General features: G+C 41.7%; 1 protein-coding gene across 2 annotated transcripts in view; it reads right to left on the bottom strand.

Moving 5' to 3' along the window:
• Positions 1-19,876, bottom strand: part of mtcl2 (microtubule crosslinking factor 2) — a 106,561-nt gene extending 86,685 nt beyond the window's left edge. For both annotated transcript variants that reach the window (XM_071475285.1, XM_071475287.1), the window contains exons 1-3: positions 18,563-19,876; positions 13,088-13,189; positions 12,536-12,658 (exon numbers count right to left, since the gene is read on the bottom strand). In XM_071475285.1, the coding sequence (XP_071331386.1) occupies positions 12,536-12,658; positions 13,088-13,189; positions 18,563-19,543 (1,206 nt within the window). In that variant the 5' untranslated portion in view covers positions 19,544-19,876. The remainder of the gene's footprint in view (positions 1-12,535; positions 12,659-13,087; positions 13,190-18,562) is intronic.
• Positions 19,877-21,724: the final 1,848 nt, after the last annotated feature.

Here is a 21,724-nt window from a genome sequence, read left to right as displayed (position 1 = left end):
CTAACACAATTGAATAGAGTCTGTTTTTATTTATTTTTTATTCTATTATTCCTCAACTTGCTGTTTCATTCATTTCACACATACAACGATGAGAATATGAAGTTTGTATCAGGATTATTCTGTTGCAGTGTTCATTTAATTTTTTAATTCCTACAGTATGTTTTAGTGTGGAGGGAGGTCTGAGTATTAACTGCAGCTCTGGTGGATTTATCTGACTGTGCATCAGCATAATTAATACTTTTACAATTCATAATTGTATGTGAGTGGTTGTGTGCATGTGTATCTTTGTGTGTGTGTGTGTGTGTGTGTGTGGAGTCTGTTCTGATTCACACATTTTTTGTCTCATCTGCTCATCTACAAAATCTCTCCAAACACAATTTGTAATTCTGTGTTTTATTGTGTGTCTGTGTAACCAAGTATGAATGTATGTATTTGTGTGTGTGTGCGTGTGTGTGTTTTTGAACCTGTGCCACTGTGCAGCTGAATCCTACAATGCCCCTCTGTACTGCCCACTCTCATTCTATCCAGTGGCTCCCTGAGCTCCACCACGCTCCAATTCATGTTATAATATGTGTTTGTGTGTGTGTGTGTGTGTGTGTGTGTGTGTGTGTGTTTCTTCTTCTCTCTGTGCACCTCATGTACTTCTCTCTGTCAGATTCTCTCATTTCAATAGATCCTAACAGTCCCCCTTGTACTCATCTCTGTCAGTCCTCCATCTCTCTCTCTCTCTCTCTCTCTCTCTGTTCTTTCGTCTCCTCTTTTCTCCTCTTTGTTTTATTTAACAGACGTTCTCCTCCCTTTCATACTCGAATTATTGTATCCCTCATAATTTATGTAACAATCCTCTGAATGCGGTGTCATTTTGATATTTACAGTTCGTAAAAGTTTGTCCATTTTGCTGATATAAACCCTAATGTTACTTATGACACTATAGAATATCCAGATGCTGACAGTACAGTATTCTGGCAGGTAACATGGGGAAATGGCAAACTATCACTTGTTTTATTTATTTACTTTTGTTTTCTGAGCTGTCATTAGAGTCTTCACACCACAATACACAAATTTTAACCCTTTTTATTTCTGTACAGTGAGAATCTCCTTTATTTCTACTGAGCATCACCATCAAAAATTGCTTAAGTAAGACTTGACTCAGACACCACCACTCAACACCAACTACAGGATCAGTATTTATCACTTCTCAGAGTTGTTCAAATGTTCGTATACAGCGGGCAGGTGCTGTGGCCACTGTCAACTGTTTTGGTTTTTTTTTTTCCATAGTTAGCTACCTTGCTACATAATAAAAAATTTAAACAATAAAAAGTTGTTCAAATGACAAAGACCTCTAGCAGCTGTAGCAAAAAAAAATGAGTTTGAAGCTAATATTGAGACGCAAAGTCACACTTTCACATGGACGCCTGTTTCCTGTTTGTTATTTTGATCCAAATATACGTTTTCCCCAGAAAATCCGTTGTTCATATTTTGCAGTTCAATATGGACGTACAGACTGTTGCATATAAAAATAACAACTCTTAAATCAACATTTCTTTAATGAATTTTTCTTTGCTCCTATCATGCCAACTGAAAATGGATGGATTCATCACTCGCTAGTGACTCGTGAGGGCAAAACAAAACAACCACCCCGATCTATACATCTGCTCCAGCGAGAGTTGCTCACCATGCACATACGCTGCACAAATTAAGCAATTTTAGGACTCTGCACACATGGAGGGCACAAAAAAGAGATAGAGATACTGATACACACGGGAGAACCTGATGGCTCCATGTGATGTGAAGAAGATGTGACAAGATAGATTAGAGCCTTATTTTTTTGCAGCAGTTGTGCGACTTCAACAGTGGCCACTTCTCACAACACAGCCTGGTGTTGTAGTTCATGGGACACAGAAAATGATCACTTAAACCAAAAGGACATTTTTGCCTATTAAACACACTCCCTCTGTCTCTGTCTGATCACAGACAGGACACTTCAACGTCAGCCTCTGTTATTAAAACACAGCTTCTTAATGAGCGTTGGCTGAAAGCTCCCAGAGACTAATATAGATTCACTGAGACAGAAACAGCGATTGATTAACACTGCATACTCCATTTTGATTGTTGCATCAATATTGTAAAAGGAAAACAGCTTTCATTAATGAGATGGTTTCACCCCAGCTGGATTGTGGGCTTCTCCTCCTCCTCCTCCTCTCCTCTCCTCAGCTCTATAAGGTCCTCCTCCTCAGCTCTCCTTTGTCAGCCTTTGACTCCCAATAAATGCTGCGTTGTTCTTCTATGTTAAAGGGAAACGTGAAGGAATTTGACGCCATTGAAGCTGTGGTATTTTACCCAGCAACAGAGCTATAGGATTTAATTAGGATTCGGTCAGGGTGCTGCCGAGCTGAGAGCATGTGTGTGTGTGTGTGTGTGTGTGTGTGTGTGTGTGTGTGTGTGTGTGTGTGTGTGTGTGTAAATGTGTGTGTGTGTGTACGTTGGGAAGAGAGTGTGTATGTGTGTGACAGAGTATGGATTCAGAAGGGAAGGAAAAAACACGAGAGCAGAAAACAGAAACAGAGAGAGAGAGAGCAACGGTTTCTTGACTGTGACTTTACTCACTGCAAAACACACAATACACAATACACACACACACACACACACACACACACACACTGGCCACAGGGCAAACAGCAGTATCATTCAACTAGTGGCAGTTAGTCATAAAAAGGATCTTTTTCATGTACACTGTGCGTGGTTGTGTGTTTGACTGCATTCAACAACCAGAGTCTTGTTCCTCCTGTTATCCTGTCTGTCTGCACACTTCAGCTGCACACACACACACACACACACACACACACACACACACACACACACACACACACACAGCTGCATTTTAAACCTCACTGATAAGATCTACAGGGAGAGAAATTGTTGGACAGACAGTTATGGAAACACAAAACAACAACAGCTGCATTTGTGCATTTGTGCGTGGGTGTGTGTGTGTGTGTGTGTGTGTGGGTGTGTGTGTGCAGACACAGACATTTTGTCAGATCCACACTTAAAGTTTGGGGCTAGTGAAGGCATTAGGTCACTGAAGATCCTCACAAGAATAGAAGTATAAAAGCATGAATTTGGAGGAATCTGATTAAATACTGAACGATAAAAACCACAGAAAAATACATTTTAAAACAGAAGAATACACTTTTAGCTCTTGTAAAGTGCATATTTCTTCATTTGATGGAGGCTAGCACTTTCTCCTCGCTTCTTGTGACAAGCTAACTAAACACATCCTGGAACAATCTCTACTGAATGCACACAGATGCTAATGAATGACACCTTTATCCAACATCTGGCAAACTAAGACGCATATGTCCCAAAATATCAGAGCTTTGCTTCGACTTTAGTTACACTTCATCCGTTTACATGATGTCCTCTAGATTTAACTGTTCAGGAGCAGTAGGTGGCAACAGTGCCGTACCTGGGGACAACTCCAGTCCAGCCCTGGAGCAGTGAGAGAAGCACTTCTGAAGCCTACTGCAACATTCATGTCTTTTGGTGTGGGAGGAAACGTGGCTCTTGCTGAGAGGCAGGAGCACCAAACACAGACCACTTTGCTTAAAATTTATTTACTACATTACTTTGCCTTTGCCCACTTCAAAAACAAGCCCAGTGACCAAGTTCTTTGTTGTTTTAAAATGTAATTTGTGGCTGAAAGCGTTTCAAGTGAGTTCGCCAGGGTATTGTTCTGTTTTTTTTAATAAATTTACCAAGAACATTAACATTTTTACTGTTGGAACCACAGTCTTATTTATGATGCTTGTTCAGTTTGCTTTTTTAGCTTCCTGCAGTGGTTTAGCCATTCCGTTGTCAAGCACAATAAAAATATAACCATTTACACTCGAGCAAAACAGTCATTCAATCTGTAGTCAGCCCTCTTCACTGCTTTAGTCTGTGGCTTCACTGAACAGCTCTGAGGTCTTCAGGCCTCAACCTTGGAGTTGACTCTATTGTTTTTTTTAATGAGCGATGAAATGTGCTTACAAAGTGCATCTCTGCAGAATTATTGACTGCCTGCTGTTTAGCTGAACCCTTCAGTTTATCATAGAGGAGAGTATTGCAGAATCAGCTGGTGGAGATAAGAAGTGTCTTTGCTGCTTTGTCTGGTTCCTCACAAATCAAACACGTTTCACTGCACGATATGTTGCCACATGATTGTTTTGATCAATAGCAAATTAACGAATAACAAAGTCATATTTCACAAGATCATGATTTCTTCGTTACAAATTACAACTAATAACTTTAGTAAAAGTATAGGCAGAACCTGGTTGAGGTGTCAAGTTAATAGTTTCAGCTTTCTTATGTTTGTTTTGCATGTGCAGTCTTCATCTGCAAAGCAACAAAGATCAGGTAATGCAGTGGGTTGTAAAGCATGAGATTTCCCTTTAAAACACAGAACAACAGAAGCATAAAGTTGCACAAAATTGCAATACTCAAAGTACAAGTATCTCAAACTTGTACTTAGATAACTGCACGTCAGGGCGGCACAGTTAATTGAAACATAATCAAAACTGCAGTTTGGCCAAGTGCAATATCCAAATCACAGGAGCTGCATTTTTTCTGATAAAGGTAAAATGTGTGAGTTTGTTGTGCATTGTTTGCACCATAAGCCCTAAGTTGTGGTGCTACAGAAGCCTATAAATCACACTCTCTGAGTGAAAAGGAACATGTTTGTTTGGTAGAAGATTCATCATCATTTTTGATTTTTTTTTTCAGCGAAAATTTTATGCAAAAAAAACCTTTCCAACTGAAACTGCAAAATGCCAAGATTATCGCAATATGATTTTTTTTGCATACCATGCATCTCTTCTGCACATAGGTTATTTTCCTGCTTTTCTACTGTAACATCCTCCATGTTTCTATATCGGAGGATGTTAAACTGCATGTGCAAAGCAGAAAGTGGTAGCTGCAGCAGCTGAAGAGGTACTTCAGTTTGGTAAATGGACGAAACAACTTTATTCCACATCTAAAATAATGAGTGAAACTGAGAAAGGCAAACACATTTTTGGTTCTCTGCTTGTTTTCTCTCTCTCGCTTTGCGAATTTCCTGCAAAAGCCTCACATTGCATCAGTTCAGAGTGCTGTCATCATTTCATAACAACGAATTACTTCACAGCCCTGGAACCCAAAAACAATAATTAAAACTCATCATAATGTTTAACATCCATTACATTTCCACATCACTAATGTAGCTGCCCTCATGCTTCTGATTTCAAGATTTCAATAAAATACCGAGCAAAAGTCTGCTCTGAAAAGAACGACAGGATTTAAACTCAGAGGTCGTCCTGGTGTTGATGTTTGGTGTTGATGCTGTCGACCTTTCCGACATTAAACATTCGGGCCTCTCAACACCCTTTTAGAGAACGTTACATCACAAGTAATCTGCTTCACGTCTATATATAAAACCATTATGTGTGAAAGAGAGAGAGCCACTGGCGTGACAGCTGTTCCAGTACAGGCTGTGATCCATCTATCTTTGGATAGACAGAGGAGGGAGGAGGGAGGAAAGTGACAGAGAGTGATGGAATGTGATGAATTCCCACAATCCTTGGCACTTTGTTTGGCAGCTGGAAAAGTGTGATCTCACCTCCAATATCACCAACCACTGAAACATTCATACATAGAGGCATCTATCAGTACTCTGGACACAGTATTTTACATGATAGTAACACAATTTCAGTAGTCGTATTTGAAAGAGCTGCAGCTTATGATTATTTTCATTATCGATTTATTTCTCTTCAATTTTCTTTTCAATTATTTGTTCAAGTGATAAAATGTCATAAAATAAAAGGAAAATTCAAAATAAGATTTTTTCTCCTGGACATAATTGAGCTCAATTTAACATCAATATAAGATTTTGACCATTTTTTCATATTTCTTAATCTCATCTCCTAAGAATAGTCTTCCAAGTCCAATTTAATTTTCTCTTAAGATTCTTAATAAACTTGATTGTTGTGACTGTGATCAAATAAAGACTTGTATGAAGAGCAAAAGGTCTGCTCCTGATTTCTTAGATCTTGATCCATTCTTTTGCTCCTTATTTCTCCTCCTGACGGAGTTTTAGGAGAAACAGGTCAGAACTCATTGATCTTCTAATACGAACCGATTTATTTCTGTGAGACAAAGAAAAGATGGCAACATTTTTCTCAACAAGGCAACCTGGTGACGACTTAAACCAAGTCATAAACCAAAATATATTCAATATTCAATTATATAATGTTTATACAAAAGCAGCAAATCATCACATCTGAGAAGCTGAACCAGTGAATGTTTGACTGACTTATGAAAAGATTCACTGACTGTCAAGTTTTGAAGTCTTCCACAAACCAAAATAGTCACCATGGTGCTCTAATAAGAGTGATGCTCGATATCTCCAGAGTTTAATGTGCAGAGTTTAAACTGCCTCACCAGTTTACAGCCTGCAGCAGTAAACTGGTGCACAGGGCACATCATCAGCTGACATACAGGTTACGTTACATAAAAACCTGCTCAGGACTGGAGCGCCGGCCCTGAGGAAGTTTTCTGGGTGCTGCTATTTTAGTAACAATCTTTATTTGGTTTGGTTCACACTCCAGCAGCTGCAGCCAAACTTGTGTTTAAAGGTGAATAAATCTTATCACTGTGTTGGTTGTCAAAGTGTGTTTTTCTGCACTAAGCATTCAAACCTTCCAAAGGTTGGTTTGAATGTGTTGGAACTAATAACTGTCTGATTATATTTAGGAATTAAAATGTATTGATTATTTCTGTCACTATTATGATGCATGCAGAACTAACACTCTTCTGTTCCACACTGGCTGAAAGTAGGTAACCCTCGGCCAGAGCTCACAGAGAAGATGAATCATCAACGTCACAGCACACACACACACACACACACACACACAAACGGAAACCACAGTTCCTACTGTCAGATGGGATGTAAGGTGTGACACTCGCCTGGAATCAGTAAGTCCAACAGTGTGGATGACACATGGTGTGAGAGTGGGGGGTTGGGGGGTGTGTGTGTGTGTGTGTGTGTGTGTGTGTGAGTGTGAGTGTGAGAGAGAGAGAGAGAGAGAGAGAGAGAGAGAGAGAGAGAGAGAGAGAGAGAGACTTTCCAGGACATCATGCAGTTCAACTACTACACAGAATCTACTTTTATTTTTTTTATCTCTCTCTCTCTCTCTTTCTCACACACACACACACACACACTCTCTCACTCACACACACACACACACACACACACACACACACACACACACACACACACACACACACACACTCACTCAGACACACACACAGTACATAACATATAGAAAGGGCCAGGCTGGGAACTGGCCCTGCTCTGCTGCTTCCCAGCTCTTATCAAATGAGTCTGTGTGTATATGTGTGTGTGTGTGTGTGTGTGTGTGTGTGTGCGCGCGTGTGTGTGTGTGTGTGTGTGTCCACCTTAGTGAGGACCTGTTTGAGGGTGAGACCTTGAGAGTGGGGAGGGTTAAAACTGGGGAAAGTTTTATCTCAGCCTCGATGTGTCTGTGAGGGAGGACGGCCCCGGGTTCATTGTATCCGTCACGTTTACTTTACCAGCAGCACAGACTCTACATTAGTGACACATGCAGCATAAATATTATACATACGTCCTGGTTCACAGTGACTGCTGCAGTGGTCGGTGGTCTCTCCTTATTTGGGCAACCAGCAACCAGAATGACACACTGTTTTCCAGTCTGTGCTATGCTAAGCTAAACACCTTCTGAATCACTCTCTATACTGAAGCCGCACACATGAAACTATCTTTTCATGTAACACCTGATAACACAGCAAACTGCACATTTTCCTGAATGTTAGCATCTGGCATTTACTCAAATCAAACACATTTTCTCAGGTGTCATCTGGATAGTTTTGGTTTCACGTGCTGAGATTTGGAGACACTGAAAATCTGGCAACTTATGTAATAAATGTAAAAATGTACAAATAATTTGGTTTGTGCAGGACAAGGAATAGACAGTTTAAATCAATGAAAGCAACACATCTTCCTCAAAAAGATGTTTATTTCTCTTTATAGTTCATGGACCTAATTTTCAACAGTTTTCATGGAAAAAAAAAATATTACTTTACTTTACTGACTAATTAATTAAAAAAAGTTACAAAATCTCTAACATTTCTTTTTAGGTGTTTTAATTTGAAATAATCTTTAGTGAAAGATGTCAAACTTTCCCTGTATTCAAGGATAAAATCAGGACAAACAGATCAGGAGCGTCAATCTGCTCCTTCATGCAAACCTCTGAACTGTGTGTGTGTGTGTGTGTGTGTGTGGAAATATGGTGAAGTACCACCGTGTTGACATCATGAGAATCCTAACAACTATTTCCTGTGTGTGTGTGCATGTGTGTGCGTGTATCCAGATGTCTGCAGCCTGTGGGAATGAGAGCAGTGTGTGAGTGGGACAGGAAATGATGTCAGAAATTCTCATGGAGATTCTGATGGATGTGCACCGCCTGAACACCCCCCCCCCACGCACACACACACACACACACACAGTCACATGCAAGCTGAGACCAACAAGATTTCTAAAACCAGACCAATAGGATCATGTGATGTGTGTAAGGAGATATTTTTGTTGACATGTGACGAGCACATTTGTACAATCTTTGTGTTTCACCAAGTTATCACAGCTCCTCTCGTTATCTGTCTTCATCAGGAGCCAGACATGGAGGGGGAGAGAAGAACGTGTGTGTGCGTGTTTGTGTGCATTTGCATGTGTGCATGTGAGCGAGTCATCAAATCAGAGCCTTGAAGCTTTAACAGGAGTTAAGCCAGTTACTTTTGTAGAGCTGCTCAGTGCAGAGAAGCTCAGCAAGTCAAGGTCAAGTTGGGCTGCAGAGTGCAACACACACTGGAGGCATCCTGCAGCGGCTCTTTACCTTCTGACACTGAGGGGAAAACCTCTGATGCATCTTGTTGTTATCAAAAAAACATCCACATTTGTTTCAAACAACAAGCCGGGTCACTGTTCTTCACCTACTTGGAGGGACCCTCAGCACTCAGCGTAATCACCAACTCATCCCATTTTCTACTGCACGAAGCTTTTTCTGATTTGTGCTCATTGCAGAATCAGTGTCTTCATGCAGCAGCAAAACAACAACTTCTGGTTACATGAGGACACACACACTGTGACGACCGCTCCGCCTTTGCTCTGTCTGGCCTGTTGCCTGCCCGTTCTCTCCCTCCGCTTTTCAGGAAGCAACCAAGCAGAGGTGGTTCACCTGGGCTGTAAAAGCTGCCTGCTCCTTCCCATCAGCGACATCCCCGCTTTGTTTCATTTGTTTGGTTAATTTTTCCACTTTCACTCATCCATGCATTCCCCTACACTACTGATTGTACTGATTCAACATGCTCTGTTGTTTGATTTTTAACCTTGTGTGTTCTCTCTTCTCCTCCTTTGTCCAAACTTTGGGCCAGTTTGTGACACAGTTCAACTAAAAATATGTTTGAATAAATCTTTTAAAAGCTTGTGGTTTTCAGTAGCTATAATACAGACACGTATTGACAAAGACTGAAAACGTATTATTTTTATTCTAAATATCACTTTTCATCCAGCTTTTCTGCCATTACAGTAATAATAAACAGTTTTTTAGACAAACAGCAGCCTCCAGTCAGCAGTTACATACGTATCCATGAGCTGTGAGCAGTTAAATCAAATTAAATTGATAGTTATACATTTCAACACAGCTCACACTGAGGCATCGTACAGTTTGATTCATTCCTCTGCTCTGAATTTGACTGTATACAAAGTTATTCACTGAGCTTTAAATAGTCTGACCTGCTGGACATCTTACTCATCAAATGATAAGAACACTGACATCAAAATAATTTACCCGTCACTGGTAGATACAAATGTTCCTCCAGAGCTTATGCAAAGACTTTAGTGCACACTATGGAGCGTGAGCAGAGTATCCAAGGTATAAAAGGATGAACATTTTAGCAGTAAACTTTTTGATTGCCAGAAACTGTACAAAGCCTGATCATCAGTAATGCAGACATTTAAGAAAAGATGTTATTTTATTGCATGTTTTGCGTTTTATTTTACCACTGTGTTGTTTAAAACTGCTAAACCTGATATTTTTTAAGCCTTTTTCAAATCTTTGCACATTTGAGGTCGTGCTACGGGGCTACCGCTCCACACAGTAAATGCTACAGCACCACAACAAATGGTAAGTTGTGGACAGATGGATGATTTTGTTTTTCTATGACCTAATAGCTAAGTTGGAGAGTTTCCCAAAAACCTGATGTATTCTTGAAACGCAGCTTTTCTCTTGTGCACCGAAGCTTTAACAGCTGCGACACTGAGTATTAACACTTCAGTTTACGGACATTCAGACTGAGCGTTTTTTTTTTTACTGCTGTTATAGTGATTTTCCGGTAGAGCTGAGTCAGTGTTGAGTCACAGAGGCAGGAGTGAGTGTCTGTTTTTATAAGGCTAATGATAAAACTACCAGAATAAACAGAGGAGTGACTGTGAGAGGCAGGCAAAAGAGAAGCTTAGCATGAGCTTAATGCGCACACACACACACACACACACACACACACACACAGCATGGTGTAACCTGACCTGGCATCTGAGTCTTTGGCCCTGACGGCAAGAAGACACAATAAGCCATGTGTTGAGGGAGACAGAGAGGGGTCAGGTTTGTGTCCTCGCAGTGTATTTTTTCAGTTTCCTGTTTAATGATGTCTCTTCGCTAACGCAGCCAACAGATGCAGACTGAACTTGTTTTTTCTCAGACTTTGTCTTCTCTGTTTTCTCGATCATCCCTGACCTCACTCTGCCACTCCCTATCCCAGCACCACGACGGGCTACTAAAGATTCAAATTCAAGTCAGACCTCCATTCAAATGAACTCTATTAAATTCAGTTAATCCCTCTTGAATACTTCCTTGTTTCCTCTGTATTTGTTTCTTTCTTTGATTTTTGTTAGTTTTTCTCTTTTTCTTTTTGTATTTCTCTCTTTCAGTCTTTTTTTTCCATCTTTTCCTCCCCGCTTCATCCTCCCTCTCTGATTGGCTTTTTTGAATTTTCAAACAGTGGCCACACCTTCTTTTTTTCCCCTTTCAGTCACAACACACACACACACACACACACTCCAGACACAGGATGTACGCTCATACTTCTCTCCTCCTTCCTTCCATCCTTCCATCCTCCCTTCCAAAACAACCAGATGGTGAGACAGCAGCCGAGAGACAGACAGCGACAGCGGGCGGAAAGCCCTCAGAGAGTGACATCACAGTCTCTCGCTCTCTCACACACTCTCTCCCTCAGAGGGTATAAAGGCCTCATTGTATCCTCCATCACATGGAAAATGTCGGAGGAACTCCGTGAAATTGACAGAGTGTATCCACAGTCCAGGGTCAGTGTGACAAAAAAAAAAAACACACGCAGAAGTTTGTGTGTGACTGGTTTTTATCAAGGATTCCTGAGGTGACCGGAATGACTGGTGTGTGTGTGTGTGTGTGTGTGTGTGTGTGTGTGTGTGTGTGTGTGTATAAGTACATTTACCATATCAGTGTATTTGCGGGGATTTCTTGAGTGACTGATCTGTTTATGTGTGTTAACATGATTTCATCTGACACGGCTAATGTGGCGTTCAGGGTCTCTTAGTTACGGTGACAATTAGTCCATATAATACTGTATATTTTAAAGAGGGAAAACCAGACCTCACCACCGTCTTGTGACGAAGAAAATGGGTCATAAACACAAACCAGAGCTCCCACACTAAACACAGCATGTACGTGACACCAATCTGCAAACGAAAGGTCCTTAAACCTCAGTCTGCTCATCTCACCGCCAACACATTAGACTGATTTCACTATTCAGTTTATTTCCACTCGCTATCTACCCTGCTAGCTTGCTAACTAAGAATGTGAAATTCAGTTCCCAGTTTGATACGCAAAATATTTTAACACGGTTGAGATGAAAAGTAACTGTGACTGTGTAAAATTAGGTGTAAAAAGTTATATAAGCTTTCAGGTTTGGTGCAAAATAGATGTGTTAAACATAAAAAAAAGAAGCACAAGCAGATCTTTGTCTAAATAAAACTCCCCTGGAACATAAAAATCTGTAGCTGATGGTGGCCACACAGAGATCACACATTTACACATTTCCGTGTTAAAAGGATTTTTGATTCCTGGAGGACAAAGGTATTTTAGCAGCAGCTGAATTAGCTTGCTGGCTAAACTAAGTTTTTAGTGTTGGGGTTTGTGTTTTCGTATTGTTTTGGTAGAGACTAGAGGTGAAGACAAGATATCTCACTGTGTCCAAGCTGACTCCATTTTGAAATAATTTTACTTCAGACAAACACACTGTAAATAAAACTAACAGGAACAACACAACATCTTATTTCAGGTATCTCTCTTTGCTGCTTATAAACTGCACTTTACCTCTCACATGAACACAGCTAATCTCCATCTGTGACACAACTTCAGAGCATCTACACAGTCCAAACACAGAGAGCACTCACTTTGACGTCTTGCTCCAGCGTTCGGATCAGTTCTCCGTCCACCTGCCCAGTTTGGGCCACGCGGAGAGAGCGCCGCTCTGCCTTCCTGAGCCGGTACTGCAGGATGCGACAGGTCTTATTTGCCTGAAAAAGAAAAACAGGCGCTGTGAGTAGATGATATTAGTTTTCATCTGTCTAAGCCACGTTTGTTACTTAGCTTCACTTTATTGTGCCTTCAGGGACAGTTTGCCTTCGAGCAGCCAATAAAATACAACAGGAGACATGTAGTACACAAACACATAAAACAGCAGTGCTTTTGTTGCTCTTCATTCTGAGCAGCTTAACCCTATGTCCCTTCCTTTAAGGCGGTATTTTGAAGATCCACGATGTGGCTTTGTGAGAAACCTCTTGCTTAAAGATCACATTCAGATGATTGATCATCCACTGTCTTCAAACCATTTTGCAACCTCTTTCTCTTCTATACATTTAAACTTTTTTTATGCATTTAAACTTCCAAATCAAGAGAGAGGAAAGAAAATGAGAGCACAGATTCAATAATGCATACACATGTACCTGTTCCAGCTGTTGCCGTAGCTCCTGCAGCTGGTAAACATCTTCCTCCATGTACATGTCCCTCATCTCCAGCATCTCAGACCTCAGCTCCTCCATCTCATCCTGGACGCAGTGAAGAAAAAGAGAGGATATGAGTGCAACCAGTCATTTTTACATGAACTATTGTGAGCCAGGTTCTCCTCCAGTATCAGCCTGCAGAGAGACAGGCAGCTGTTACGAATCACAGAGACTTCAAACTGAGTATTTCTGACTGTAACTCAGAGCGCTGACCACATTCTGAGCACATATCTGGGTCATGAGGAGGATCCTCTAACCGAAGTCATTATCGCTTCTGTCCTAAATGAAAGCCAATCATCATCATCAAAAAATAATTTTCCATTAACTTTGTTACAATCATAACCCATCCCATCAGTCACTGCTCACTGTCATTAACCAACCACAGTCTTCGTCTTCATCATCCACATTATCAGGAAAACCATTACAACAATTAGTGTCCACTTTAAATGAACTGCTGTGTAATATCATCTCGTTAGATTAAAGGGGGTCATCAGAGATAGAGATCTACGTGGTGTAAGCAGCCGAATGGCGTGCTGAGTAATAAAATATGATGCTGTATTGATTCTTCTTTCTCTCTCCCTTCACAGGTGGTAGTACAAAGGAGGTCAAAGGTCAGGCTCAGGCTATTAGATTACCTGCAGGGAAATGCAGTCTTTTTTAACAGCAAGCACTAAGGGAAAAGAGGAATTTCCTACACTCTAAAAATATGAAGTCAAATATTTGATATTTTTATTTATATAATTCAAAGTAAAAAATAACCCAGTTAATATGATTTATTTACAGTAGGTGTGTTATGCACCTCTCTTTTATACATGTAGAGATAAATTATTCATTTCAGCCTGACAGCAGGAATTGCATCATCCCTCTGAAGCCTATTTAAGGTGCAGCTCTTGCATTAGCAATGAAATCAAAATCACCCCACTAGAAGAAGTCTGGGTCACTGGGCTAAATGGGACAGTAAGAGGCATGTTACACAATGGTGTGCCTCCATGTGTGTGTAGTGGATATGTGTTGGCCAAAATCTATGAGCGCATGTGTGTGTGTGTGTGTGATGTGTAAGGAGAATAAGGAAAAGGAGTACAAGCCGCTGTAGTAGTAGTAGTAGTAGTAGTAGTAGTAGTAGTCGTACTAGTGCTGTCATAATTTACTATAGAGGAAAATGTGGGTCAGCTTCTGCAGAGCTCTGACTGCAGCAACAACGAAGCTCTGGGTTTGTATGTGAGTAAACGTGTGTGTGTGTGTATGTGTGTGTGTGCGTGTGTGTGTGTGTGTGGAATATGAAAGTGAGACAGGGAACAACAGTCGGTTAGGGTGTGTACATGTCTCTGCCACCTCCAAAATAAATAATTTGTGTACAAGTATTGATTGTAAACACGTTAACGATTAAGGTGTGAGCTTAGCATTAAGCTGAGTGAGTGTGTGTGTGTGTGTGTGTGTGTGTGTGTGTAATCTTATGAAAGAGATTTGTCGATCAAGCTGAAAAAGACTGCAGCAACAAGCAATCTGCACCAAAGAGAGGAGGGAGTGAGGAAATTAAATGAAAGTAAGAAGAGAAGAGAAGAGAAGAGAAGAGAAGAGAAGAGAAGAGAAGAGAAGAGGAAAATAACCTAACAAAAAGAAAGGAGAAAGAAACATCAGAGAAGTAATGGACGGAAGGACCAACATGAAAGAAAGAAAGAAAGAAAGAAAGAAAGAAAGAAAAAGAAAATGAAAGGACATAAATAGATAAGAAGGGATGGGAAAAACAGAGCATGGAAGTGGGAATGATAGGGAGGAGGATAAAACACGACAGCAGAGAGCGAGAACACGAGGACACGAAACGAGGGAATCACAAGTTAATGTGGCGAGAGGCTGCGAGGGAGAGAGCTGGTCCACTGACCCGCTTTTCACAGCTAACTGAAGAACAACAGCAAAGATGGTTTCTGTCATGTGAGCAACCAGCCAGTCAGGAGAAGGAATCAGCCAATCAGATGTCAGAGTTTAATCAGCCAGATGGGTTAATGTTGGCGCTCATTCACATCTGCTGTGATAACACCCCTCAGCACAGCGGGTGAATCACCAACAATTCTGCACCTTTACCGTTTGTTTTTAGAGCTATGAGCCTGAATCATACACGGTCAAATTGCTGAACTCGGCCGGCGTCCATGGACACTTCATTGCTGTGTAAAGACAATAAAGCTGTGGTTGTTTTCAGTGGGTTTTCCTTTTAATGAATGAAAGAACAAAGCAAAGAAACACGCTGTTAATACTTAACAAGGAGACATGAGCCTTACAGATGTGTTCATTGTTCTAATTAGCCCATTAAAAACTTGCTTTGATTATTTCATTGCTTATTTCGACTCTACAATAGAAAACACTCTTATTTGGTTTTATCCTAAGAGTTAGACAAGAAGACGCTCATGTCTGCTAAATGAATATCAGGCTGTAGCCAGGTGACTGTTAGCTTAGTTAGCTTAGCTTAACACAAAATGTGGAAACAGGGGGAAACAGCTAGCCTAGGTCAGAGAGTGACCTCTGTGCATAAAGGAGAAAAAAATCACAGCTTTACAAGGATTTACCACCACTTTGACTATAAACTGTAAATAAATGTACGACCAAAGCAACTTGCATTGTAAAATAATCTGATTATTGAAGTAAAGTGGACAGTAGGCTAAAACAGTCATCTATACAAGCTGCACAGATGCTCAACTGTTTGCTTAAATTGTAGTCACAGGACAGACATTCCTCAAAAATTAAGTCCAGAAAGCCCCATCTCTGCGAGCCTCTGTCCGGCTCAGCTGTGATATCAGGTCTGTAGTAACGGCCTACACGTTGTTTATCATGTGTCACTGCAGCATGTGGGCTCGAATGATAACTTGCTGAACTTCGTGAGTGAAAGCCACTTCAATAAAGCAGTGACCAACTGTGTTAGATAATGAGTCAAACTGTTGCTTCGCCTGTCGCCTAATGACGAGTGTGTTCTGGCTGCAGGAAAGTAGGAAGGTAGGCAGGAGAAGAGGGAAGTAAGGACCGCAGGTACGGTAGGTGGGACATTATGATCATTAACCACATATTCTGTCGCCGCCTCAACAGATCTTGACGGGAACATTATACACACACTGAGATCTCAAAGTCATAATTAATGAGATTTCAACAGCTGCTAGTTGTGAACGGGAAACCGTAGCTGCACTAGCAAAGAATCAACACATTAACATGCAGCACACGAGTCTATAGAGGAAGATGGACAGGCCAAGAGGCATTAAGTATGCAGTGAATAGAAAAAGAGTGAGCATTGTGGGTAGAAACAAAGAGGTGGAACTGGAGAGCGATAATTAGACTGTGCACCTAGAAAGAGTCGGAAACTGAGGGAGAGATTTGAGAGAGAGTGTGACGCCTCGGCAGCGTGTTGTTTCGATCTTCTGTTTACTAACCAGGTGTTCTTCACAGCTGCAACAACAGACACAACTACTCACTTCACTGCCAGGCCTCCCATGAGGCTTTGGGGTGGTCTAATAATTAGCTCTGTTGCATCCTTTTATAAGTAAACAGCACTAGACTGCTACACACGTACACGTGGCTGCAAATGCAGACCTACCAAGATGGTACACGTGAAAAAATAAGAGGAGAAAATCTTTCTGGACATCACTAAAGAAGAGAGCGAGACGGCAGGTTTTCAGGACTGTTTAAAAGTTACAGTACAGTTCAGTTTTAGAGGGACATGATATGCAATCAGGATTAGGGCTGAAACTAATAAATTTCATTATCGAATAATCTGCTGATCATTTTTTCATTCAATTAAAAGCATGATCTGTAAAACACCAGAAAACTGCTCGTCACAGTGTCATCACATGTCGTTTTTTGTCTGACCAACAGACAGATATTCAGGAGTCTGGAACCATCAAATCTTTGGCTTTTTATGTTTGAAGAAAACGTCTTAAATCAATCCTCAAACCTGTTTCCAGTCAATTGAATCTTTTCAGATCTGATTAAATTTGTGAGGAGCCCAAGCTGATATCTTCAGATTGCTTGTTTCGTTTGATCCGCAGTCCAAAATCCACGCTGGTTCACTTTCTGTTGATCAGTTCATCAAATAATGATTCATTTCAGCACAAATTAAGACAAATGCAAAACAATAAACCTGATTGTTTTGCAAGGCGGCAACAGAAAGCAGCCAGTGGCTAATTAATTGCTACATGGTGCCTGACAAAGAAATGTAAAAAACTATAGAATTAAAGCAGTAAATTCTATTAAATGTTTGTCTATATGAAGAGCAGCAGGTGTGCTGAGACTGAGGTGCTTCAGTATCACAACACTGTCAATAAAAGCCTTTATCAGCTGTAAAGTACAAAGAAGAGGTCCAACTTTGAAATGGAACAAAAGTAGTAAACCAGTAAACCAGAAATCAAAATTCTCCAACACTGTTGCAGAGCATGCTGGGAAAAGATCGGGTGATCCCCCTGTTTAGGCAGGTGCTGTTGATCAATCACCTTCCCCAATCAATCTGTGACAATTATTGGCTTGTCTGGTCACCGCCAGTTAGTGCTTAGGTACATGCTAATGTAATTGATCCTTCTCCTAATCAATCACTCTCAAGGCGCGATGGATCTGCCTGACTGGCGGATACATTTCACTGCCTACAGACCTGAGGACGCTGAGAGATGCCTTCAGTATAACGTGACGACATACAGTCCCACAGGCAGTCCAGGTGATGATGATGATGATGGTGATGATGGTATGGTTATCGTTTTGGTACTGGTTTTTGCCAGAGGTCAAATTTTCTAAATACATTATTGTCAGCACTATATGTAAAAAAAAACACCCTCAGTAAACATATAAACAATAATTTGGAGTATTTCAGAAATAGAAGAAGGTAGAAAAGACTGTGATCCAGACACTCACAGGATACTACAGGGAGACTCCTTGTGAAACCAATGCAAATCAAACACCTTGGTAAACTGGCAGCAGAATGAGGCAGATTTCACCGCAGTCTTCAGAGACTGACAACCCCTCAGGCTGCTGAGTAAAATTACATCCTCACCTCCATTATGTGAGCAGATGGAAACAGGACTGAAAAAACCCACTGGCGTATTATGTTAAAGAGCCACTGTCTGTCCATAAGGACTCATCCACATTATATCAGATCTTTGTCCACACACTTTGCTGATGTTCCATATGAAGCATGGTCTGCATGTTTTGCTCATGTGGTGCAGACTCTATTCACAACATCTTCCTTGGATGGCATCCAGAGGGACCTGTACACACTGGGAGACAAGTCACTTATTCTTAACTAAATTAGAAACCTTTTACATGGGGACCCTGGTGCAGAACCTGTTTGACATAAATTGATTTAAACGGGCTATAAAGCCCTGGAAATCAACTTCCAGTGAATTTAAACCCACACATTCATTGTTGACACCTGAGAAAATGTGTTCCACTTACTTTGAGGTAATCGTTCTCCGATCTCAGCTCTTCTATTTCCCTGACAAACTCCTCATGCATGCCGTCCATGAACTCCTCCGTGAGGTCTGAGAAAGCCAGGGATGTGCTCGCTGGCACCCTGCTGTCAAAGGAGGTGACCGAGCGCTCCTCTCCGGGGGATATGCTGCCTTCCCCGGTCTCCACACCGAGGGAGAGACGGTCCTTATCCCTCTCCGCGGAAGAGCCGGTGGTCTTGGCGGCGGTGTGTTGGTTAACTCTGTCCGACAACGCACCATCCCTGAGCGGCTTGTCTCCGTCCGGCCCACCGCCTCGGCTGCTCCTCGACTCGGTGTCGCTGCTCACAGCGTCCGTGGAGAGCTTGTTTTCCTCAGAGGCGCAGTCCGACAGCTCGGAGCTGCTGTCGGTCGGGGAGAGCTTCCCCGGGGCGCAGCCCGAGTCCTTGGATAAGTCGTCGGAGCCTGTGCTGGCGTCCGACACCTTCCTCCGCCCCCCGGTGCTCTTAGCCGCCTTAGCCGCAGAGGTCTTGGACGCACCCGCGGAGAAGGAGGACTTGCCCGCCGGTTTGCCACCGCCGCTCCTCTCCGCTTTACCGTCCTTTCCGGCAAGACTTCCCACCGGGCTGCGCCTGGAAATGCGGCTACCCAGGTGGATGGCTCCCGGCTTGACGCTCAGGGTCGGCGTCCCGATCCCTCCGCGGATCTTTGTGAGCGACCACCCGGGTACATCCTTCGGTCTGGCCGGGGACGGAGCCCGGTTTATCTTCTTCTTCTCGCCCGGAGGCTGAGCGGACAGCACCGCAGAGAGCTCCGCGGTTTGTGGCCGCTGCCCGGGCGCCGACTGCTGCGTCTGCCCGCTGTCCGAGCCCTCCGTCCCGCCTCCGCTCTCCATCTTCTGCCGGAGATGGAGTCTCCGTTCCTTGGGCGAGGCGAAGACGAGGTGAGTCGGAGAGTTATGGACATCAACCTCCTTTGTTTTTGTCATTCATTCCGTTTAGGGCGGAACAAGAAAACCAGAAATGAAACCTCCTATTTGGGGAAAGAGGAGGCAGAAGTTGTTGAGTGTGGATAAACAACTGCAGAGCCACACAAAAGGAGGTGATCCTCACTCCGGCCACAACCACAGCTCCTGTAGCGCAACAGGACAAGGAAGCAGAGTCCGAAAACTGCAAAAAAACAAAAAAATGAATCCCCTTTTCCTCTGTATGTGGTCAACCTGCAAATGATTCCGCTTTGTTCTCATATATCCTCCTCTCCTCTCCTCAGGATCTGCCTCATGACATTCACCAGCCGGTTCCTGCTCAGAGGGGCTGTGGGTGAGAATAGAGAGGCAGTGTAGTGGATATGCTCTCTCTCCCTCCCTCTCTCTCTCTCTCTCTCTCTCTCCTCCAGAGCTGCATCCCGCTATCTGGGCGGAGAGAGAGAGAGAGAGAGAGAGAGAGAGAGAGCCTCATTTCTGCAGCTCTCTGTCGCCACCATTACAGGACATTAAGAGCAGGCAAAAAGAAATAATGTGCATGGATGTTATTAGAGATGCATGAAGAGCAAGATTCGCCATGGCTCTATATGTTTAATGATAAAATGAGGCAGTGGCAGCTGCATTTAAAACACACTTAAATATATTTATGTAGCCTAAAGGTCAGAGTATGTGGAGCAATAATTTGAAGCAGAGAGAAAATACATCTTACAGCCACTCCCCCAAAATGACACTACCCTCCATTTACTGATTGTGGGCTAATGCACCCCTCTGCTGCTGTCCGCACACTGTCAGCATTTATTATTTATGTTTATTTTATGGATAAATATTTGCAGCTTTTGTGCATATTACAGCATCTGTAGCTTCAGCTCATTTGCAACCCACATCCTTGAAAGGGCTTTTCTAAAAGTTTAGGACTTGTTTTTATTTTAAATGTTTTGGCTCAGAACTTTATTTATTCCTGTTTGGGCTGTTGCATGCAGCAGCTTGACTCCCAGATCCCAGTCCTATAGGCTTAAAAAACTGTATGTGGAACTGGGAATGAATTTATAAATACAAACAATAATGAAAATAAGCACAAGCAAAACACTGCAACACAATTTCCAGATAATTTGGTTTGGCAAAAGCATCTCTCTCCTGATTTCCATTATAGTTGAATTTTTTCTGTCGTTGCTGCATTGTGAAATACTCAGGAGGAAAAAAAATCTCTGTCAAGAAGAAAAAATCTGAAAAACATCCGACTTCATCTGCAGCACTTTGAAAATAAATCATTGGCTGGTGGGTGATAGAGACAAATATGTAAATGGACCACATAAATTAAACTCTATTGACTAAAACACGTATTAATTGTTATTATTTACAGTTACATAGTATTTCGGTATGGTATTTAAAGTATTATATGGTACTATACTATATGTTGTATTATATTATTCTTAATCAACTTAATTGTAGATACAAGATGTGATCTTAATGACACAGTATGTTTGAACATGAACACAGTCATTCCCATCATGATTAATTCACCTCAAAGTGCACATGGTCACTGTGAGCAGTAGGTGTCATGTTTCACCAGTCTCTCTCTCTCTCTCTCTCTCTCTCTCTCTCTCTCGCTCTCTCTCTCTCTCTGGTCTCACTGCAACCATCCGATTGTCTCTTATAGTAAACACATATGGAGCAGTTCAAACACAGAATTATAGCCGAGATGTTAAATTAGCCACTATACTATATAAGTCTGGCTGATCTATCGTGTGAATTATACAACATGTACAAAATGGTGATGTCAGTCTCCCATTGTATCATGGATGCTAAAGTGTTAGCATGGAGCATGAAAAACATACTGATACTGATCCTTCATATCATATTCTAAAAATCTGTAAATGTTGCTCTGTATTTTATGTGTTCATCCACTTGTGCAGCTCAATTTTTTTAATTGTCCTTCACCTCCTGTTGTCTTTTGTCTTATAAGCCTTACACTCTTCGACCTGTGCAGCTTTTCTTTCACTGTGCAATTATTCTGTCACCTTACAACCAGTTAGCAGCTATTAATATACTTGAATTATCTTTTACATTAAATATATAATGCAAGAGTGGGCTGAATCCTTTTTTCTACTGCGATAGCATCTAATAAATGTGTCAAAAATGACTGTATGTATTCAGTATGTAGGCAGTAATGTTGGGTTTCATGCTGGT

Source organism: Trachinotus anak, unplaced genomic scaffold (assembly GCF_046630095.1).
Source record: "Trachinotus anak isolate AG129_WGS33_773 ecotype Australia unplaced genomic scaffold, CSIRO_AGI_Tana_v1 ptg000004l, whole genome shotgun sequence".
NCBI lineage: Eukaryota > Metazoa > Chordata > Actinopteri > Carangiformes > Carangidae > Trachinotus > Trachinotus anak.
The sequence above is the reverse complement of the archived record's forward strand: the minus strand, read 5'-3'. Positions and strand labels throughout refer to the sequence as shown.